The sequence below is a fragment of the Chelonoidis abingdonii genome, chromosome 2, assembly GCF_003597395.2.
Source record: "Chelonoidis abingdonii isolate Lonesome George chromosome 2, CheloAbing_2.0, whole genome shotgun sequence".
In the NCBI taxonomy this organism is placed as follows: Eukaryota; Metazoa; Chordata; order Testudines; family Testudinidae; genus Chelonoidis; species Chelonoidis abingdonii.
In genome coordinates this window covers 119016500-119035825 of record NC_133770.1, presented here as the reverse complement: position 1 = coordinate 119035825, position 19326 = coordinate 119016500, and the positions used below count along the sequence as shown (strand labels likewise).

Sequence of the window (19326 nt, the reverse complement as noted above, 5' to 3'; positions counted from 1 at the left end):
GGATAAGCAGAATGGGCCTGGTGATCAGGATTTCCTTGTAAAATGTTTTCAAAGACTTATAGTTGCATCTTACACTGATTATGAGTTAAGCCAACTTTAAAATCCACCAAAATTAATGTTAATTGAATGCTACGGTGACATGGCAAGCACTTGAACATCAGGAAATACTGTTATGGTCAGAAATTCCTCAACATTTGACTGTTGTGTTAGAAACCACCGACCAGAATGTCCTATTCCACACACCTTAAGAATTTTACAGGAGAAGACAGTTCCGCACATATTACAAGCTGGTCAATTTTTGGTACACAGATACATAGGGGATGTGAAACCCCTTCCTCATTCACTGCGCATCTTACTTCACCACACACATCTGTGCAGTTCAGTCTTCCTTAGCCATGCATTCAAGTTTAGCAAGATAATCTGTGTAAAATTTATTGTACATCCAGATAAAGTGATTTCAGTGTGTCATAACAAGGAAAAATATACAGCAGTTTTCACCAGAACATAGAATGGTTCTTCTCAAACAACACTATTTTCATGCCAAATTTCAACTTTTTACCCGTGTCATTTCAGTGCTACCGGTGTTCAAAAATAGGTCATTTTTACAATGGGAAAAGCTTTTTTATTTTCATTTTCCACATACTGCAAAACACTGGAAATGTTTTTGCTCAGGCTTTCTAAAAATGTTCATTTTGAAACAGACACCATACTAGCAGCCTAAAAACCAAAAGTGACTGGGAGCTAGCGAGGGGGGAAAGGCAGACGGGGCATAAAAACATAGCTATTCTGCAACTTTTAACTATAGTGGTCATGGTTACTCTCACCATAATGAACTATTTCTCCCTATTTCTTTAACCACTTGGCCGTCATCAGTCATGATTCTATGGTCCTGAGTGCTCATATACAAGGGTTAAGGAGAGAGTACTGCAATATAGAAGGCTGGATACTTCTAAGTAAATAATTGTTGCGGTAGCAGCTCAGGGCTCAAGAGGTTTAACATTTTTCCCATTGCTTGCTCCTGCATTTCTTTGTATTTTGGCTGTCCTCCTCTCACTTTGAAAAGCATATCTTAACAAATACTGCCCTATGGTTTGTGATTCACATTAATTAAACATTATTCTTGTTTTCTTCTTATCTTATACAAACTTTTGCCCCACTGTTATATTCCATAATAGCCATCTTTGTCTGAACCACATATCCTCAGATGTTACTTTAGAGCAGAAGCAAATAGGTTTCTGTCTGTCTATTTCTGCTCTTTAAACCTGTTTCACTTTAATAAATTCCCATAGTGTCTGTTGAAGCCCTCTCAGGCATGCCATAATTACGTCAAAGTAACATTAAAAGCAGTTGGGAAATGAACAATAATGGCTTGAAAAAAACATCCAATTTCACATGGTGTTTCTTTACTCTTTCCTAATGAATCTGTGTAACCAATATTAACCACAAAAGAAAATCCCAACCCTGGCAATAAATGATTGATTAAATAGCCCACTGTTTTTTAAGTAAGGAGATGATCTGAAAAGGGAATCATTTTTGTTGTGAATGCGTAATGTAGGCCCCTCACCTGGAGCCACAGCTGTGATTTTTCCTATTGTCTAGGATGGAAAAGTCAGGATTTTATTACTTTGTCACCATACCAGGGTGTCGTGAGGATCAATTTGTGTTTGTAAAGTTGAAAAGTGTTGTATGTTGTATGTGCTGTTACTGACAAAGGAGCAAGTTATTCTGTTCCTCATCCCCTTTGCAATGCATACTACCTCTAGTTTTCTAGAATACAGAGAATTCTTCAAGTCATTTAGGAAAATCACCATTGTGCCTCCAGGTGGGATGTCTATGTTAATCACTTAGAACTTTTATTCCTTTAAAGATAAATGGAAATGTGTCGCCTGCGGGCACATGGTGATTTTTCCCACCTGTTTTGCAGAAAAAAACAAGATATTATTCTGTTTATGCTAGGATAGTAAAAAGAAACATACATTACAGAGGATACGTGGGATGTAATAACCTGGCTCTCAGTCCACTGTAGCACTTAGAGTATTTAGTGAGGAGACTTTGTGGCACCTTAGATACTAACAAATTTATTTGTGCATAAGTTTTTGTGGGCTAGAACCCACTTCATCAGATGCATGGAGTGAAAAATATAGGAACAAGTATAAATACATGAAAAGATATGAGCTGCCTTACCAAGTGTGAGGTCAGTCTAATGAGACAATTTAATTGACAGCAGGATAGCAAGGGAGGAAAAATAACTTTTGAAGTGGTAACGAGAGTGGCCCATTACAGACAGTTGACAGGAACGTTTAAGTAACAGTAGGGGGAAATTAGTATTGGGGAAATTAAGTTTAGGTTTTGTAATGACCCAGCCACTCCTAGTCTTTATTCAGGCCTAATCTGATATTGTCAAGTTTGCAAATTAATTCCAGTTCTGCAGTTTCACGTTGGAGTCTGTTTTTGAATTTTTTTTGTTGAAGAATTTCCACTTCTAGGTTGGTTATTTAGTGACCAGTGAGATTGAAGTGCTCTCCTACTGGTTTTTGAATGTTACGATTCCTGATGTCAGATTTGTGTCCATTTATTCTTTTGCGTAGAGACTGTCCAGTTTGGCCAATGTACATGGCCAAGGAGCATTGCTGGCACACGATGGCATATATCACATTGGTAGATGTACAGGTGAATGAGCCCCTGATGGTGTGGCTGATGTGGTTAGGTCCTATGATGGTGTCCCTTAAATAGATATGTGAACAGAGTTGGCACCAGGCTTTGTTGCAGGGTTTGGTTCCTGGGTTGGTGTTTTTGTTTTGTGGTGTGTAGTTGCTGGTGAGTATACGCTTCAGGTTGGGGAGCTGTCTGTAAGCAAGGAGTGGCCTGTCTCCCAAGGTCTGTGAGACTGAGGGATCATCCTTCAGGGTAGGTTGTAATCCTTGATGAATACTAATTTCCCTCTACTGTTACTCACACCTTCTTGTCAACTGTCTGAAATGGGCCACTCTCATTACCACTTCAAAAGTTATTTTTCCTCCCTTGCTATCCTGCTGTCAATTAAATTGTCTCCTTAGACTGACCTCACACTTGATAAGGCAACTCACATCTTTTCATACATTTATACTTGCTCCTGTATTTTCTATTCCATCTATCTGATGAAGTGGGTTCTAGCCCACGAAAGCTTATGCCGAAATAAATTTGTTAGTCTCTAAGGTGCCACAAGGACTAATCGTTATTTTTGTTGATACAGACTAACATGGCTACCACTCTGAAACCTAAAGTATTTAATGTTATCCATGTCTAATGGGCTTTACAAACACTGGAAGACTAATTCTTTGGGCCAGAATCTGACCTTCAGAAGTGACTCCATCCAGGAACCTGTTGCTTGTGCTCAGCCTGCAGACGTTCCCCCAGCATGGATGTGTCAGTCCTTAATATTTACTTTGTCCATATTTTGTCCGTATTGCTCGGTTAGTAGGTTGAGGGATGCTGGTAGATAAGGAAGAAATTTGCTGTGGTGATTAGAAGACGATGTCCTGGACTGCTATTTCCTCCTCAAGGCCTGGGTGAAAGAGGAAGAGTTTGCTTTAGTGCTCGTTACTAGACACTATCAGTATGAAAGTGGCAGTTGTTTACTGATGTCTCAGACCCTTTTGAAAGCTCTGGGCCACAGCAGGATGGCCAATCTGAACGATAGTTCCTCGGGCTGAGATCTGAGTTTCTTTCCCAGCTTTGTTGATTCTGTGTGTGTTTAGGGCTGGATGAGTGAGACAACTTTAATACCAGGGTAGATCTTTCTCCATCCGGTGACACACGAGAAGTTGCTCCTTTCCTGTTTCTCCCGCTTCTCTTTTCATCCTTGAGCATATGCTGTACCATTCCCTTTGGCCACATCCTCTGTTTGCCAGATATCCGGCCTGCACATGAAAAGCTTGTTTGTCTGCTCTCCTGGGTTCTACTTGTCTGAAAGGAGCAAATACCAGTGTGCCACTTACAATGTGGCTAATTCGTCAGGGAAACTTAGTTGGGGAAGTTGGGCAAGAGGGTTTTGTAGCACTGCCCTTCCAAATGACTCTCCCAGCATGCTCGTTGTTTTGTGAGTGCGGGCACAGGGGAACCACGACATGTTCTTCTGCCTGTAGCTGGTACTCAGCAGCACCAGATTGTCTTTGACTCATATGTCCTCCTATTCAGCTGAGTAGTGGTTTTGGGCTGTGTTCCAGTACCTGGATGAAAAGCAAGCCTCTTCGCTCTTGCCAGTCCGGCCACTCAACTAACTGGCAGTTTTCACTCATACTCTGTTAATCTGCTTGTGAGTCATCACTAAGCCCAGAGGAAGGGGACTTGCCCTTGCTCCCCATGTTCTCAAGCGTTACACTTGAGGGAGTAATGCAGGGGAGCCTGGAGTGGGAGCTATAACCCTAAACTTCATACAGGTCCTTTATTGCTAGGGCTGCCACCTTATGTGTTAGCTGTTGCAGGAGAAAGAGAGGCTGATGTTGTTGGCCTAATTCTGTGGGCTCCAGCAGAGGATTTCAGGGATCAAATTGTCTCCAGCTCATATAGGCCCCCACAGTTTCTCTTCTAGTTATTCTGTTCTCATACTAGGAATAACAACATATAAGGAGGCAGATCCTTGTAAAGATTAGGACAAAGGACAGCCTTTCATTGATAGGGGGTTTTATAAAAAAAAAAAAAATACATATTCGTGAGGCATTTTAAAAAAAAATTGTTTTTTTGTTTTTTGTTTTTTTGAAGAAAAAATGAAAAGGTAAAACCAAAGATTTTTTTGGTTTTCAAACTCAGACTTATTTTACCTTCTTTACTGCTTTTTTTAATTCCCTTCCCCACCCCCCCACACCCTTCATTTTCAGTGTCAAAATGGAAAAAAGGGAAAGAGGGAGAAACAGAAAAAAGAGAAGAAAGAAACCTGGAAAACTGAAAAAATTTGATCCTCTTTTGACAGGAGCTTTGCCTGAGAAAGTGTTATAGAACTTGATCATTTGATATCTGAATTCCCTTATTATTCGATGGATAAACCGGGAGAAGCACAATTGTGCTGTATTTTTATAAATACTCTATTGTATCAACACAAAGTATCTGAAAAACTATTCTACAGTATCAGGCAAAAATCAGAGAGCAGTTCATAATAATCTAGGTTTATTTTTTCTTTGTTGAAAAGAAAACCAACATTTACTTATTGGTTGCTTGCTCGGATTGTATTATGAGAGGAAGATCCGTTTGTTTATCCTTAGATGATCTGTTTGGGACTCGTTAGTTTAAAGGAAGGAAGAAGATAATTTGTTTAATAAGAAGGAAAACAAACATGTGAAGTGAAAAAGATTGTTTATTTCAGTCTTCCAAGGCAATGGGAAAATAGTGATCTTGCCTGATCTTTTTATACCTTCTAATGAATTGGGAAGCTTCCCTCATGTCCAGGGAATTTAAAAAGGGATCTTTCTGTATGCTTTAATACCATTCAGTTATTGGAGAAGATCTCATTCTGTCCTGAAGACTAGACTGGGCACAATGCTATCTAGATATCCATCTGTAACACACTCAGCACTGGGACCTGAAGCCCAGATTCACAAAGGGACTTAAGTGCTGCAACACTGAGGGCTGGTCTACACTACAGGGGAAAATCCATCTTAGATACGCAACTGAAGTCGAAGTATCTAAGATCGAATTACTCACCATCCTCACGGCGCGGGATCGATGTCTGCGGCTACCCCTGTCGATTCTGCAACTCCATTCGGGTTGGTGGAGTTCCGGAATCGATATAAGCGCGTTCGGGGATCGATTGCTACCCGCCGATACGGCGGGTAGTGAAGACGTAGCTTGAGCATCACAGTGCATAACTTTTAGGCACCTAGAAAATCTCAGGAGCAACACCGCTTTTCACAAAGGCCAGCACACTAGGTGAGAAGCCACCTAAGCTAGCCCCAATGGGAGATGCTGAGGACAAGTGTGTGTCCTATGCCCTGCCCCTCTCATGGAGACAGGCACCTAAGTCTGGCCCGCAAGGAGGTGCCTATTTCTCCTAGCAATTCATGAATGGGAGTCAGGTGACTTGGGCACCTAGGGTATTGTTTTTGAAAATGGGTATGGATCTGTTTACATTACTTTTTAAAATTCATGACAGAGCATCCCAGAGCCCGCATCTTCAGACTGGGGCTCGCAGGGCTTGGGCACCAGCACTAAAAATAGCAGTGTAGCTGCTGTGGCTTGGGCTGGTGCACAGGTTCTGAAGCCCAACCCCTGCCCCAGCTTCAGAGCTCAGTCCCAAACGTCTACCCAGCTGTTTTTAGTGCAGCATCGCAAGCCCCAAATCTGTAGCTCCAGGCGCTGAGATTCATTGCTGCAAGTTCTAAAATGCAGTGTAGAGGTACCCTTAGGTGCCTGCCTAGCTCCGTGCAAACAGCCGAAGGAGGAGGTAGTGGTGTTACCCACCTTAGAACTTTTAGCCCAGTGGTTTGAGCACTTGCCTGAGAGGCAGGAGACTTCTGTTCAAATCCTTTCTCCCCTCTCTGTTGGGGATGGGGGGAGAATTGAACATGGGTCCACATCCCAGGCACGTGCTCTAATCCGTGGGCTAAAAGTTACAAGGCGGTCACTGCTGTCACCATCTCCTCCCGCCAGTTTTGGAACGGGACCTGATCCAGTAGGCAGCCTTTGAGCACACACATCAGATCAGGTGCTGCATGCAAGTGAGGCAAGCAAACTCCTGTCTTCTGCAATTCGTGAATTGCACTGGGGTTTAGGTGGCAGAAAAGTGCCTGGACACCTTGAGGGAGGCAGCAGTGTGCATGCCCAAAGGCAGGAACTTGAGTACTGAGGGAATTTTTAATGTGAAATATTGACAACAAATGACTTTAAGCACCTACAGTGTTTGGCGCGAGTTTTGGGAATCACAGGGGAGCCTAAAACTGGGATTTAGGTGCCTAGGTACCTTTGCTACCCCATCGCCCAACTGGAGTGCCTTACAATTTCTGTTAGTTCTAAATTAACTCTAGCATACATCAGGAAACACTTTCTCATGTGAGTAGCCCTTGCTCACATAAATGATCCTGACAAAGTCATTGAGTGAACTCACATGAGTTGCCAATATTGTTTAAAAGTCAGCCTGGCTGATTGAGCATTTAGATACCATAATGATGGGTGCTCTAGAAATACCTACCATAGACTGTTGAAACAGATGAATTTTGCAAATTGTTCAGTCTGGAAGAGCTGAAAATTATAGAGAACTAAATCTCCTAAATAAATGGTTCTTGGATGTCCATTGCCGAAATGTGTCTAGATTAAAGCATCTCCTGCAATTTTGGATTGGAATTCATCCACTGGGGGATGGGGTGTGTCTTATAAACTGTACATGATTTCTGTACAAAACTGATGTTAAATGGAGAAGGAATTGATCACTGAATAAACAGAAAATAACAAGGAATAACATCTTTTCCTATACTTTTTCAGGAAGAACAGTTTGGAATGTATGCATTATACAGCAAGAACAAACCACAATCGGATGCTTTGCTTACAAGCCATGGAAATGCATTCTTTAAAGTAATTACTATCCAGTTTCTAATTTAATGTGAATTGTGTGAACACCACTCACTGCCGTGTGTACTTTTATGCAGTATATCAAATATTGTTTACACATTCCTTTAATATTCCCACAGAATAAACAACAGGATTTAGGTGATAAGATGGATCTGGCTTCCTATCTGCTGAAGCCTATTCAAAGAATGAGCAAATATGCTCTTCTTCTAAAAGATATGATCAAAGAGTGCACTAAGACCCAGGAGCAGGAGTTCAATGATCTCAGGGCAGCTGAAGAAATGGTAAAATTCCAGCTTCGTCATGGAAACGACTTGCTTGCTATGGATGCCATTAGAGGGTGTGATGTAAGCATTTCTCAGTCCTTCCTATATTTTTCAAATATCCCCTTGGCTTTGCTGCTGCAGTTTTCATTCAAAGACAGAAAGTTGCTAAGAGGCAGATTATTTTATTTTATTTTATTATATATATGTTGTAGCACATAGGAGCCCTAGTCATGGTCCAGGACCCCATGTGCCAGGTGCTGTACAAATACAGAGTCAGAAGACAGTCCATGGCCCTAAGTGTCTAAGTGACATAGTGCGCTTCCCCCGTTCATCCTTGGACTGGACAAAATCGGCTCAGCCTTCCCTTATCTTTAGTAGCATTGTCATTTTCTCCAATCAGGTCAATTTGAAAGAACAAGGACAGCTGAGATGTCAAGATGAGTTTATTGTTTGCTGTGGAAGAAAGAAGTATTTGAGACATGTCTTCCTTTTTGAAGACCTCATTTTGTTTAGCAAAACAAAAAAGATTGATGGGGGATATGACATCTACATGTACAAACAGTCATTCAAGGTAAATGTAATCCTGCTGTTATGGTTTGGATAGCATGTACAATGCAGTATGCCTCCTGCCACCTGCTTAGTATTCTGAGTGGACAGGAACCCCATCTGTTTGACAATGGTAGGTGAAGGATCACAGTTCCATTGCACGTTACATTTCAAGTAGTTTGTGTGTTTTTTAAAAGTTGGAAAAAATGAGAGAGACAGAAACTGATGAACAAAACATGTCTGTGTGTTTATACGCTGTATCATAAGTGCATGTATGTCTTGCTGGACAGGACTCATGGGAAACCAGGTGTTTCCTGTAGAAATAATTATTTTTAACATTTCTTTCATTACAACAAGAAGCGCCAGATATGTAGTTATGCCCTCTCAGCCACCGTTCTTATTACAGACTTGTACCTCTCAGTCTTAAGAGGTGTATGTGTGTGAAGCCAGGGTTTGCAGCTACCCTTGTTTGGCAACACCAGATATATGCGAAACCCTGATTCACCAAAGCACGTACTTAATTTTATGCATATGCTGAACTGCATTGTTGAACTGAGGCCATACATAGAGCATTCACCCTGCATACTAGACCCCAAGGGGCAGATCCTCAGCTGGTATATGTTGAACTATGACAACATCCACTAGCTGAAGATCTGTCTTCAGATATTCAGCTTCAACTTAATTCATTGCAGCTCTCTGAACTTCTAAGGATTCTGTGCTTCTCCTAGAGTTTAACACTGCCAGCTCCATGCTGCTCTTACAAAGAGATCATATGGAGAAACGAGAGTGCTGACTCGGGATATTGAAAATTCAGACAAATATTTATAGCTATGTGTACAGTTGTACTAGCAAGGAATCAAGATGAAGACATTTTTCTACCATTATAGAATGAGCAATGCAAAGAATTTCACTTGATCAGTTTCTTATAAATGTTTCCATGAAGTTGAATGTGTGCGTTTTAAATATGATTTTAGACGGCTGAGATTGGGATGACAGAGAATGTTGGAGACAGTGGTCTGCGATTCGAAATCTGGTTTAGGAGGAGGAGGAAATCCCAGGACACATACATCCTTCAAGCAAACTCAGCAGAAGTTAAAATTGCTTGGACTAGTATCATAGGAAGGATTCTTTGGAGACAAGCTCTGAGAAACCGAGGTACACCAACTATTTAATTCAGAAAGAGATTGAAGGGTTTAGCAGTCTACTTGTAGTTCTATAAAGGCAAGTGAAACAATTCCATTAGGTGACTCCTTATATGTCTGCAGTCGCCAAAGACTTCAATTTTAAAAAAGCAACCGGAAAACAGCTTCTTCAAACAGCACACCTAAAACAATTACAGCACAATAAAGTTGTCTCTCTACAATTAGCAGGCTTTGAGAGGGCCTCTTAGATATGTTGTGAGCACTGTGGGCAAACCTAGTTTTTAAATACTGGATTTTTAGTGCTTATTACAACAATCTGTAACCCACTAACTCCTCTTTTTGTCCTATGACTGCAGAGGTGTTAACAGGCCACTCTATCTTGAATGGTCCCTTGGACTCTGTGCTAACTACTTATGCTGAGCTATCTGTTCCACCTTGCATTTTACTATGATGCTTGGTGTTCCTTTCCTAGATCTGAAAGAGAGCTCTGTGTAGCTCGAAAGCTCGTCTCTCTCACCAACTGAAATTGGTCCAATAAAAGATATTACCTCACCCATCGTGTCTCTCTACTATACTGTATACCCTTAATGATGGTAAGTATGGAACATATGCCCCTGGGAAACCTATGTGGAGTACACACTTGGTTTTCAGTCTTGCCACAGTAGGTAGCACTGCTTCTTACAAATGCAGCTAATAGTGCTTAGAAGTGAGCTCCAGAAGAAAAAATTGGGTTGCTGCCCTTTCTTGGGGGCAGAGGGTGGATTTTTTTTTTTAAGGGGTATGAGTAAAACCTTTTGTTTCGTTCATCAGACGTGCAGGGTGGTGAAGAACTCTCCTTGTTTGTTTGTTTTAATGTTAGAAATATCAGTACAGGGAGCTCTGGTCTTTCCTGGTTTTGCTGCAGGACACTTTGGAAGCTCCAAATGTGAATTGTGAGCTTTCTCAGCCCTTATTTGAACGGCAAATTAAATCTTTAACCAATACGTCTTTCTTCCATGGATTTGTCAAGCACTTAAGTTAATCTGATGCAGACAAAATCAAAACAAATGACAAAAGAGGACAAAGAGTTTCAAGCAGTCTGATTCAAAAATACCTCCCCCTCTTTTAGTCCGGTTTCACTGCGTGGTATCGCTGATGAGACAAGGTGGGTGAGGTAATACCTTTTTTGGACCAACTTCTGTGGGTGAAAGACACTTTCAAGCTTAGACAGAGCTCTTCTTCAGGTCTGGGAAATGTATTTAGCTGTGACATTCTGAGTACAAGGCGGAACAGATTGTTTAGCATAAGTAGTTTGGTATATATAGTTATGGTATCTCTAATGTCATTTTCCTACCATTTTGCTGTCATCCATAGACAAAAATAGGGTAGACATTTCTAATGTAAAAGTCAAACAGGAAGGGAAGGAAGGAAAGAAAGAAAAACAACAAAAAGGGAAACAAAGTTCTTACCTTTTAGGCTTTCGTTATACAACATAATGAAGAAAGGGGCATGATTTCCCCCCAACACCTCCCCCCCCTTTTCAGGTTACTTTAAAATTAGAAGTTAAATACACGACTCAGAAAAAAGAAAATTAGAAAATAGTAACTTGGGAGCAGAACCCTATTTGGTGGTAAGCGTTTCTGGGGAGATACTAACGAGTAGACTTTGTACTAGCTGGTCGATTTGAAGCTTTAACTCAGCCACTTTAATGCTGTCCCCCTTTTTTAATTCTTTGTTCTTCTCCAGCCAATCATTTCAGAATTCCCCTCGGAAATTCCTAATTCACACCAAAAGAGAAGTAGCACAGAAAGCTACGGTAAACTCAGAACTGACATGAAAGGAATAGACATGAGCAAAGGAGGAGGGACATGGCATATTTATTCTAAATCCATCTGGGCATTCCATGAATTAATGCTGCAGCTTTAGGACCTTTTTTCCTTCTGAGAAGTACTTGTAGCAACAGTGTCTTCTTAAGAATTTGGATATTTCTAAGTTCTTATAATATGGAAAGATTCTTGTACATCTTTCTTTCTTTTTGTTAGTAAGGACTGTGGTATATGTGTATGTTCAGCTCCAATATGACTCTGTTGTTTTGTAAATATCCCATCAAAGATCATGTGCCTGATTAATGGTGATTAAGTATATTCTCAGATTCATTTCATTACCTTAATGGGTTTTTAGAAGAATGGTTCCCAGCCTATTTGAGAAACTCTGCTACCAGACTAAGACCTTGATGTACCAGCCAGTGCCCTACCTCCTTCCGTTGAGCTGTGTGTGCTTTAATCCACAATTATTAGAGAAACAATAAATTCATTTTTACTGCAGACCTGGGGTCAGTTAATGACACCTAAGCTATTTAGAAGAAAGCAGGGCTTAAAAGCTCATAGATTATTTCACGGAGCCTTCCTCCCGCCATACCCCCAATATGCTATAAAACCTCCAGGGCCCAGTGGGCAGGGAGTGCCTCTGGCCTTCTGCCCTGCTGCAGGGTGGTGAGGCTAGAGGCTTCTGCCCTGTGGAGCTGCAGGGCTCTGGGGCTTCAGCTGTGGAGAGGGGGGTCATGGGGTGTGTGTGCGCCGGGGCTCGGGGCATGCCAGGGTTCAGGAATTCAGCCCCACGGGAGGCACTAGGGCTCAGAGCTTCAGCCCTAGGGGTGAGGCACTGGGGTGCCAGGGCTCCTCATGGGTTTAAAAATATTTACTGGTACTCTACTCCAGATGGCTCCAGCTGAATTTAAGCCCTAGAAGAATGGGAAAATATCTGTGCACATTGAAAGCTTTGGATAAATTGAGCCTCTGTGCTGCAAGCCATTTAGTTTACATCATCAGGATAATCTCTAGGGAATTGGAAGCAAAGGCCTGAGAGAGATCACTGAGTGCTAGAAGTAAAGCCACTGAGGAGTGGGGGCTGATTGGCACAATTGCTGAGCCCTCTGTGTGTTGGAGGGCCTGACCCTTCCCTGTGTGATGAAATTGGGTTCAGGAAAACTTCTGTTTCTGTTCCACTCACTTTAAGACTGAGGCTTTGTACACACTGCAGCTTATGTCAGTATAACTTATGTCTCTCGGGGGTGTGAAAAGCCACCCCCTCCTCCCCCGAGCAAGGTACGTTACACTGACCGAAACACCAATGTGAATAGCACTATGTCGGCAGGAGAGCTCTCTCCCATCTGCTTAAAGAGTCTGCACTAGGAGTGGTACAGCGGCACAAGTTCATATTGTAAGCTCTGTAGTGTATCCAGAGCTCGAGTTCTTTTTAGATTCAGGCTTTTTCAAGCTAATTTAGAGCTCGTGAAAGGTGCCAGCCAGCCCTGGAGGCCCATTTTGTTTATGTGCATCATGGACAGCAGCAAAGCTTGTTCCCCTAGGATATGCCTCAGCCCTGTCCTAAGGGAGCAGCAATGTTAGGAATACAAACAAGGCTCCCAATTAGTGCTAACTGCAATTGAGATGTTTGTAATGGCAGCTGGTTTTTGCTTGGACCAAGAGTGAGACTTCACTAACTCTTTTCACGTATGTCGCTGAACAGCCCTCAGATAGTAATGAATGGCTTTTAGTTGCTACTTACATGTGCAGGATTTTAAATGCAGCCCTGAAAGACTCTATTGGCCCCCTAAGAAGCCTTCCATGCCCTCTTTAATTTGTGCAATCACAGTCCCCAATCTCGTCCAATCAAAGGGACTGTTTTTTCCAAACTCCTCTTGGTGAGCAAGCTGCCTCAAAGAGAGCAGGGACTGGCCAGGCCCAGAGAGGGGAGCATGCCACCCTAATTGTGTTGCATGCATAATAAAACAGTACCATAATATTCATGCCGCTCTGGTAGTCTCCATCCTTGGCACAAGCACCATTCATCCACAACAGGAAAAAAGGTTTAATAAGGGTAGATTCTCTGCCAAGAACCTTAAGTTAAGGGCAGGAAGATATTTGTACTGCTAGCCTCAAGGTACTATGTAAAACAGTCCTAACACTAAAGTTATCTTCCTAATATGGTATCCTGGCAGCAATAGGCTTGGTGATTTGTGCTAGACGTAAATGACATGCCACTTCCAGGGCTATGTTTTTAGTAGGAGTGAAGTTATGAACTCTGCTTTGAATAGCAATATATTTGACTGGTGTGGTGACTGGAGATGTTCTGAAACTGAGTCATGTTCAGTGGTGATGAAAACAACGATCATCCCATTTTCCCTCTAAAGAATTATTCTGTAATGTTCGAGGATGGTTGGAAAACAAATCTCACTTTCCCATTAGGAAAAAAAAACCTACTGGTAAAAAGATTCAATAATAATAATGAAGTGAGTCTGAGAGATGGCATCAGAGGAGATGGCACCATCCTTTAGAATCCTTTAGTTACTTTATAAAAAAATGAAATCTGGCCAACTCAAGTTGCCAGTGTCTGGCTGGCTCTAGAGCTAGAGTGTTTGCAGCTGATAAATGCTTTTCTCTCCTGTAGGGGGTCAATAAGCTACTGCCTAAGGTACTGGAAAGAGGAAAATATTTTCATTCTCCCATAGCAGTATAACTGAAACATCAAAGGGGTTGCTGATATTTTGCATATGTGCATTTTCCCACTTTAGAACTCAGAATGCAAGAAATGGTGTCAATGGGAATAGGCAATAAACCCTTCATGGACATCAAGCCCAGTGAAGCAGCCATAAGCGACCGAGCAATAGATTACATCATGAAGGGAACAGGTACTGTCTACTACTCACATTACATTGCTGTCCTGCCTTCCCGCTTGCCAGTCTGCTAGGACCATTGTCTTCATTAATTGTTTCACGCTCAAAAAAAAAACCAGTTGATTGCAATATATTTCCGCAAAGAATTGATCTTACTTTTGTATTGGTGTAATAGATTTAGTGTCTTATTTCTGTTGTTAAGTTCATAGAACTTCAGCAATACAGACCTCAAAGTGTATTCATTCTCTCCTGGTCAGAAAATCTGGAGAGCACGTGGGCAGCTGTGGGCTGAACAAATGGATTTTCCTAAACTTAGTTCAATAACATTTTAATTCAAGTAGTAGAAGATTATTGAGCTAGCCTATTACACTCTACCAATCCTGTTTTATTTCTTGTTCAAAATAGTATTTTCTCTTATTCACCTTGTTCCCTTCCAATGATCAAAGGTTCTTGTTTGCTTGTAGAATCAAGATCTCGAGCATCAATAGCAGTGTCTTCATTTGACCACTCCACTCCATTTAAAAGGCCGCATTCCACTATCTCAAACAGTAGCACATCTTCCTCAAGCAGCCAGTCCTCTTCTTCCATTTTGGGATCACTGAACCTGCATGTGTATTCCAGCCCACCTCATCCAGGCTTATTAGGACCACCCTTCTACCACTGGTCATATGATATTGGAGCCTGCATTGAGGAAGATGAACTGGAGCAGGAAACTGGCAGTCAGCCTTCAATGAGTGAGTGAATTTCAGCATCTGGATTAGAAGGGATTTGTAAGGATTTTGGACATGGCAGGTTGTTCTGGTTCAGATATGTATCTCGATGGATCGACACACCTAGATGTGTAGAGGTACAATACATCAGAGCTTTGTGATTTATGTCTTCGGCTGTACTTTTAGTTCCTCAAATTTATCATATTTCTAATTCCTGATTGCAACAACCATGACAGCTCTTGCTGCTCTCTGGAGCCATCACTGTCATCTAGGGTAGATGTACAAGTAGTGCCTCCGCAAGTGGTTATCTTAAACTTTTTATTTTCAGAACTCTTTAAATACATGAACCAAATAAGGGAAACAATGCTGACACTGACTCCCACATCACTGCACAGGCACTGCATTACTCCTTAGGCCCAGTTCCTTAGGGCTAGGCAATCTTAGCCTTCTTCCAAACTTTTTGTGTGGGTCTGTGTGTGCACACTCCTCCTCAGTCCAATGCCCACACCAATGGAGAAGGCTCTTAGGAAGTGGCTTTTATCAAGAAGGGTATATGCATCTAAGGAGATTGTCTATAACTTTATAAAGAACTGGTTAGGCCACACTCAGAGTATAGTGTTCAGTTTGGATCAGTGGAGTCCTAAAATATTAGACACTAGAAGATATATTGTCTTTAAATGTGTAAAGACTGTTTGACTACAGGCCTAGACAGAGTCTAACTTTGCATGCTTTCTTCCTGTTTCTAGTCACAGAGAGTTCAGAATCATCCCAGTGCACTTCTGGTGAAAGTGTGAGTGGTTTTAGTAGCTCTGCCCATCCTGGATTGTCCCAGCTCTCTACAGAGACGTTCTTGGATGAAGATGCTTCAAATCCTGGCTCTAAACCTTCTTCCCAGTGCACATCTCCTGCTCTCCCTGAGAAGAATCCTAGATCAAAACACACCAACCAGTATGTTACAGCGGTAAGTATTTCACCTTTTAGCTCACAAGTCATACAAAAAGCCTTCATTGATTTCACTTATTATGATTACCAATCATTTTACCGACATGGCAATACTGAACTAAGCTGTTTTTTAAGACCCTGATTCTCAGGTCTTGATCTGAGCATACTTCACATTGACCTCAGTAAGACTCTTAGAGCCAAATTCTGCTATCAGTTACGCCCATGCAACCTACTGATTTCCTTTGGGTTGCATAATTGCACAGTGCTTCATAGTTGCAATGGTGATTCCAGTGGACTTGTATGGGTGTGAATGAGAGCATGGTTTGGCCCTTAGTGTTGTTTAAATATAGACATTTTTGATACAGTTTTATAGCTGATGGATTTTAGAGTCTCCATTTTAGAAACAATTTATGTTCACAGGGGAAATCCATGTTTTTTCTTTTAACCCCTTGGAACAGTGAAAAGAGCTGGTAGTCTGAGTCTGTTCCCTGTCAGGCAAAGGCCTACATCTCCGAGCTAGCAGCACAGTTGGCCATGATTGCACCTTCTTGGTGGCAGTTCCATCAGAGAGGTCAAGGACTGAATAGATCTGGAGGCTGTACTACCCTTTCATCCTGAGAGGGGGTGATCCCTGCAGGGCAATGTGCCACCAGTGTCTTTGGATAAACAAAGAACTTTACACTCCAGGGCTGTCAACCCAGCACCTTTCAGAAGCAACTCTATTCACTTTAAAACCCTTTCCTGGTGCAAATGCTGCTTTCAATTACAATTCTACTCTAAGTTCAGCGGAATGACTGTGACATGCACTGGTGAAACTGAGAACAGAATTTGGCCTGTATACACTAACTGCTCTGAACTGCCTGTGCATGAGAAGGTCAACATTTCTATTATTTGTTATATAGGTAGAATGTATTTGTATTGGCCAAACTCTGCTAGCATTAGTCATGTTGTACCTTATTCTGTGAATAGTCATATTGATTTAATGGGGCTTCTTGGGGAGTAAGTCCCTACTCAGTGAAATGTGGCAGAATCGGGCTTTATGGATTTGGAGAGAGCACTTAAAATTGGATGAAACAAACAAATTAAGTGCCTCTTGCACAGTAATGCTAGAATAATAGAAGCTGCATCTTGACAGTGGTGGCTAAAAGCAACAGTTAAACAGCGCTGGGATTGGCAGCTGTTGGCCTCCTGCTGTGAAAAGTCTCTTCAGTAGCCCTCACAAAAGAATTTCAAACTGCAGGAGTATGACCAAGTCTAAATCCCCAAAAAGAGGCACCCCCCTAAAGCCCTGAGAATGAAACCCCAGTCTCTCTTGAACACCTTACTCTGACTGCAACTCCAGACATAACCTGGCACCATAAGGAAAGCAGGGCTACAATGTACTTCTCACTCACACACTGAGTCTGAGTGACAGCAGTCTCTGCACTCCTCCCAGAAACAGTAACATCATGAAGTCTGGAGCCAGCACCCATCTGACAGTTGCAGGTGCCCTTCAAGTTAACCTCTGTAGACAAATAAAGTATAGAGCTTCCTACTGGTCAGCACTGCTGATAATGTGTTTGTTTCAATAGAGGACAAAGGCTAGAGGATGCTACCCAACAGGATGTGCAGTCAGCAGAGTATCTCCGAGGTCCTAGATGTCACTTGGTTACATGTCAACTTGAACAAAATTAGAGTTAGAACACAATGAATACTGGTAATTAATGTTGCCACACGCAACAGTGATTTAAGGAGAGGTTCCCAAGGTATATAACTTGTAAAGCTGAAGCAATTAGGAAATAAAGTGCAATTAGAATTAGTCAGAGCAGTCACCTTTTTAAGGCTCATGTCCCTTGTACTTGAATACTACAACAGTGTTCTGTGTGATTTTTATTTCCTCTATAATGAAAATCCCTGTTTGTGCAAGGACATTAATGACAACACGATCCCTTCTTGGATCCAGGCGGGGCTGGTCCCATAGACAAATATCCATGCTGTGTTTCCAGGGGACCCTCTAGATTTCATCTGGGATAAATTAAATACATGATGTGTTAAGGGTTTGATTAGCACAGGTGCAAATACGTACCTACTTTGCTTGTGCAAAGTTGGATTGGATGCTGGTGTGCAAATTGGTGTGTGTACATGGTTGGATGGTAATCTATCTAGCCTGCAAGAACATGAATTGGAATTTATGGATATCTAACCAGAGTGCACACACAAAATAACACATTTGTGTGTGCACAAATGCACAACTAGCTAAGGTCTGAAAAATTGGCCCTAAACCACCTAAGGAAGTGAACAAACTAAAACAAACTCATACTGATTCCAAGTATTATATTGTTCTATACGGAAACAGGAAGTCACAGAATCATAGAATCATAAAATCAAAAGGTTGGAAGGGACCTCATGAGGTCATCTAGTCCAACCCCCTGCTAAAGGCAGGACCATTTTCCCTAAATAATCCCAGCCAGGGTGTGGTCTAGCTGGACTTTAAATAGCCTCAAAGATGGAAGAATCACGAACTCCCAGGTACCCATCAATACTATTCACTACACCTCCGTATCAAATTTTCTAATATCCACATCGATTCCGCAACTGCAGCTTAAAACAATGCGACTTGTTCTGGTCCCACACAACGAGAACACCTATCTCCCTCTCCCTGAGCATCCCTTCAATGTAGTAAGTGCAGCAAATCCCCACCCTAAGTTCTCTCGCAGGTCAAATAAGGCCCAGTTCCATCCTCTCTTCATAATGCTGTGCTCCAGCCTCTAAAACAGTTCTCTGTTGCCCTCGCCTGGAAGCCTCTCCAAATCTTGTATCAACTCTACTTAGTTGGTGCCCCAAAACGGGACCCACAATATTCCAGATGCCGCTCACCACTGGCACGAATAGGGGAGATAATTCACATGTCCTTCGATCTCGCGGCAACAACTCCTACTAATACAGCAAGTCTATTAGCCTTTTTGGGCATACAAAGCAACACATCGTAGGTCGATTCAACTTTCCATCACCTAGAAGAACCCATAATGATCCCTTTCTTCAGCACTTGCTAATTAGCCAACAGTCCCACAGCCTGTAGCAGTTGCATGGGTTTTCGTCCTAATGACAGGCTTTGCACTTGTCTTGTTGAACTTTATGGTTTGCTTGTGGGCCACTTCTCGTTCCTCATTGGTCTAAGTCCACCTGAATCTAACTTCATCCGCCCTCCGCGGCTGTCCACCACTCCCCCAACTGGTGTCATCTCGCAAATTTACTTAATGTGCAAGCGTATCCCATCACACAGACTCATAAATGAAGACATTGAATAGAATTGGCCCTAAGACGACCCTTGGTGCACATCCGACTTGTACTGGTTGCCAACTAACGTGTGCCATTGATCCTACCCGCGTTACTCCTATTTGCATGTTCATCAGTTTTTTTTTTATCCACATCACATTCCATATCTGCCTCCAAACCTCATCACTTCTACTTGCTGATGAGCAATCGGCGGACACGCGTTGCAATCAAAGCGCTGATCAGGAGTCAAGGTATACAAGCCATTCACAGCTTCCCCC

General features: G+C 42.0%; 1 protein-coding gene across 5 annotated transcripts in view; it reads left to right on the top strand.

The window, feature by feature from the left end:
- The window catches only part of PLEKHG4B (pleckstrin homology and RhoGEF domain containing G4B), a 162212-nt gene that overhangs the window by 130478 nt on the left and 12408 nt on the right, over nucleotides 1-19326 (top strand). For all 5 annotated transcript variants that reach the window (XR_004371704.2, XM_032765553.2, XM_032765554.2 and 2 more), the window contains 7 exons: nucleotides 7450-7539; nucleotides 7656-7880; nucleotides 8200-8370; nucleotides 9320-9500; nucleotides 14040-14156; nucleotides 14606-14875; nucleotides 15598-15812. Coding sequence is in view for 4 of the 5 variants with exons in the window: in XM_032765553.2 (XP_032621444.1) it covers nucleotides 7450-7539; nucleotides 7656-7880; nucleotides 8200-8370; nucleotides 9320-9500; nucleotides 14040-14156; nucleotides 14606-14875; nucleotides 15598-15812 (1269 nt within the window). In the remaining variant the exon portion in view is untranslated. The remainder of the gene's footprint in view (nucleotides 1-7449; nucleotides 7540-7655; nucleotides 7881-8199; nucleotides 8371-9319; nucleotides 9501-14039; nucleotides 14157-14605; nucleotides 14876-15597; nucleotides 15813-19326) is intronic.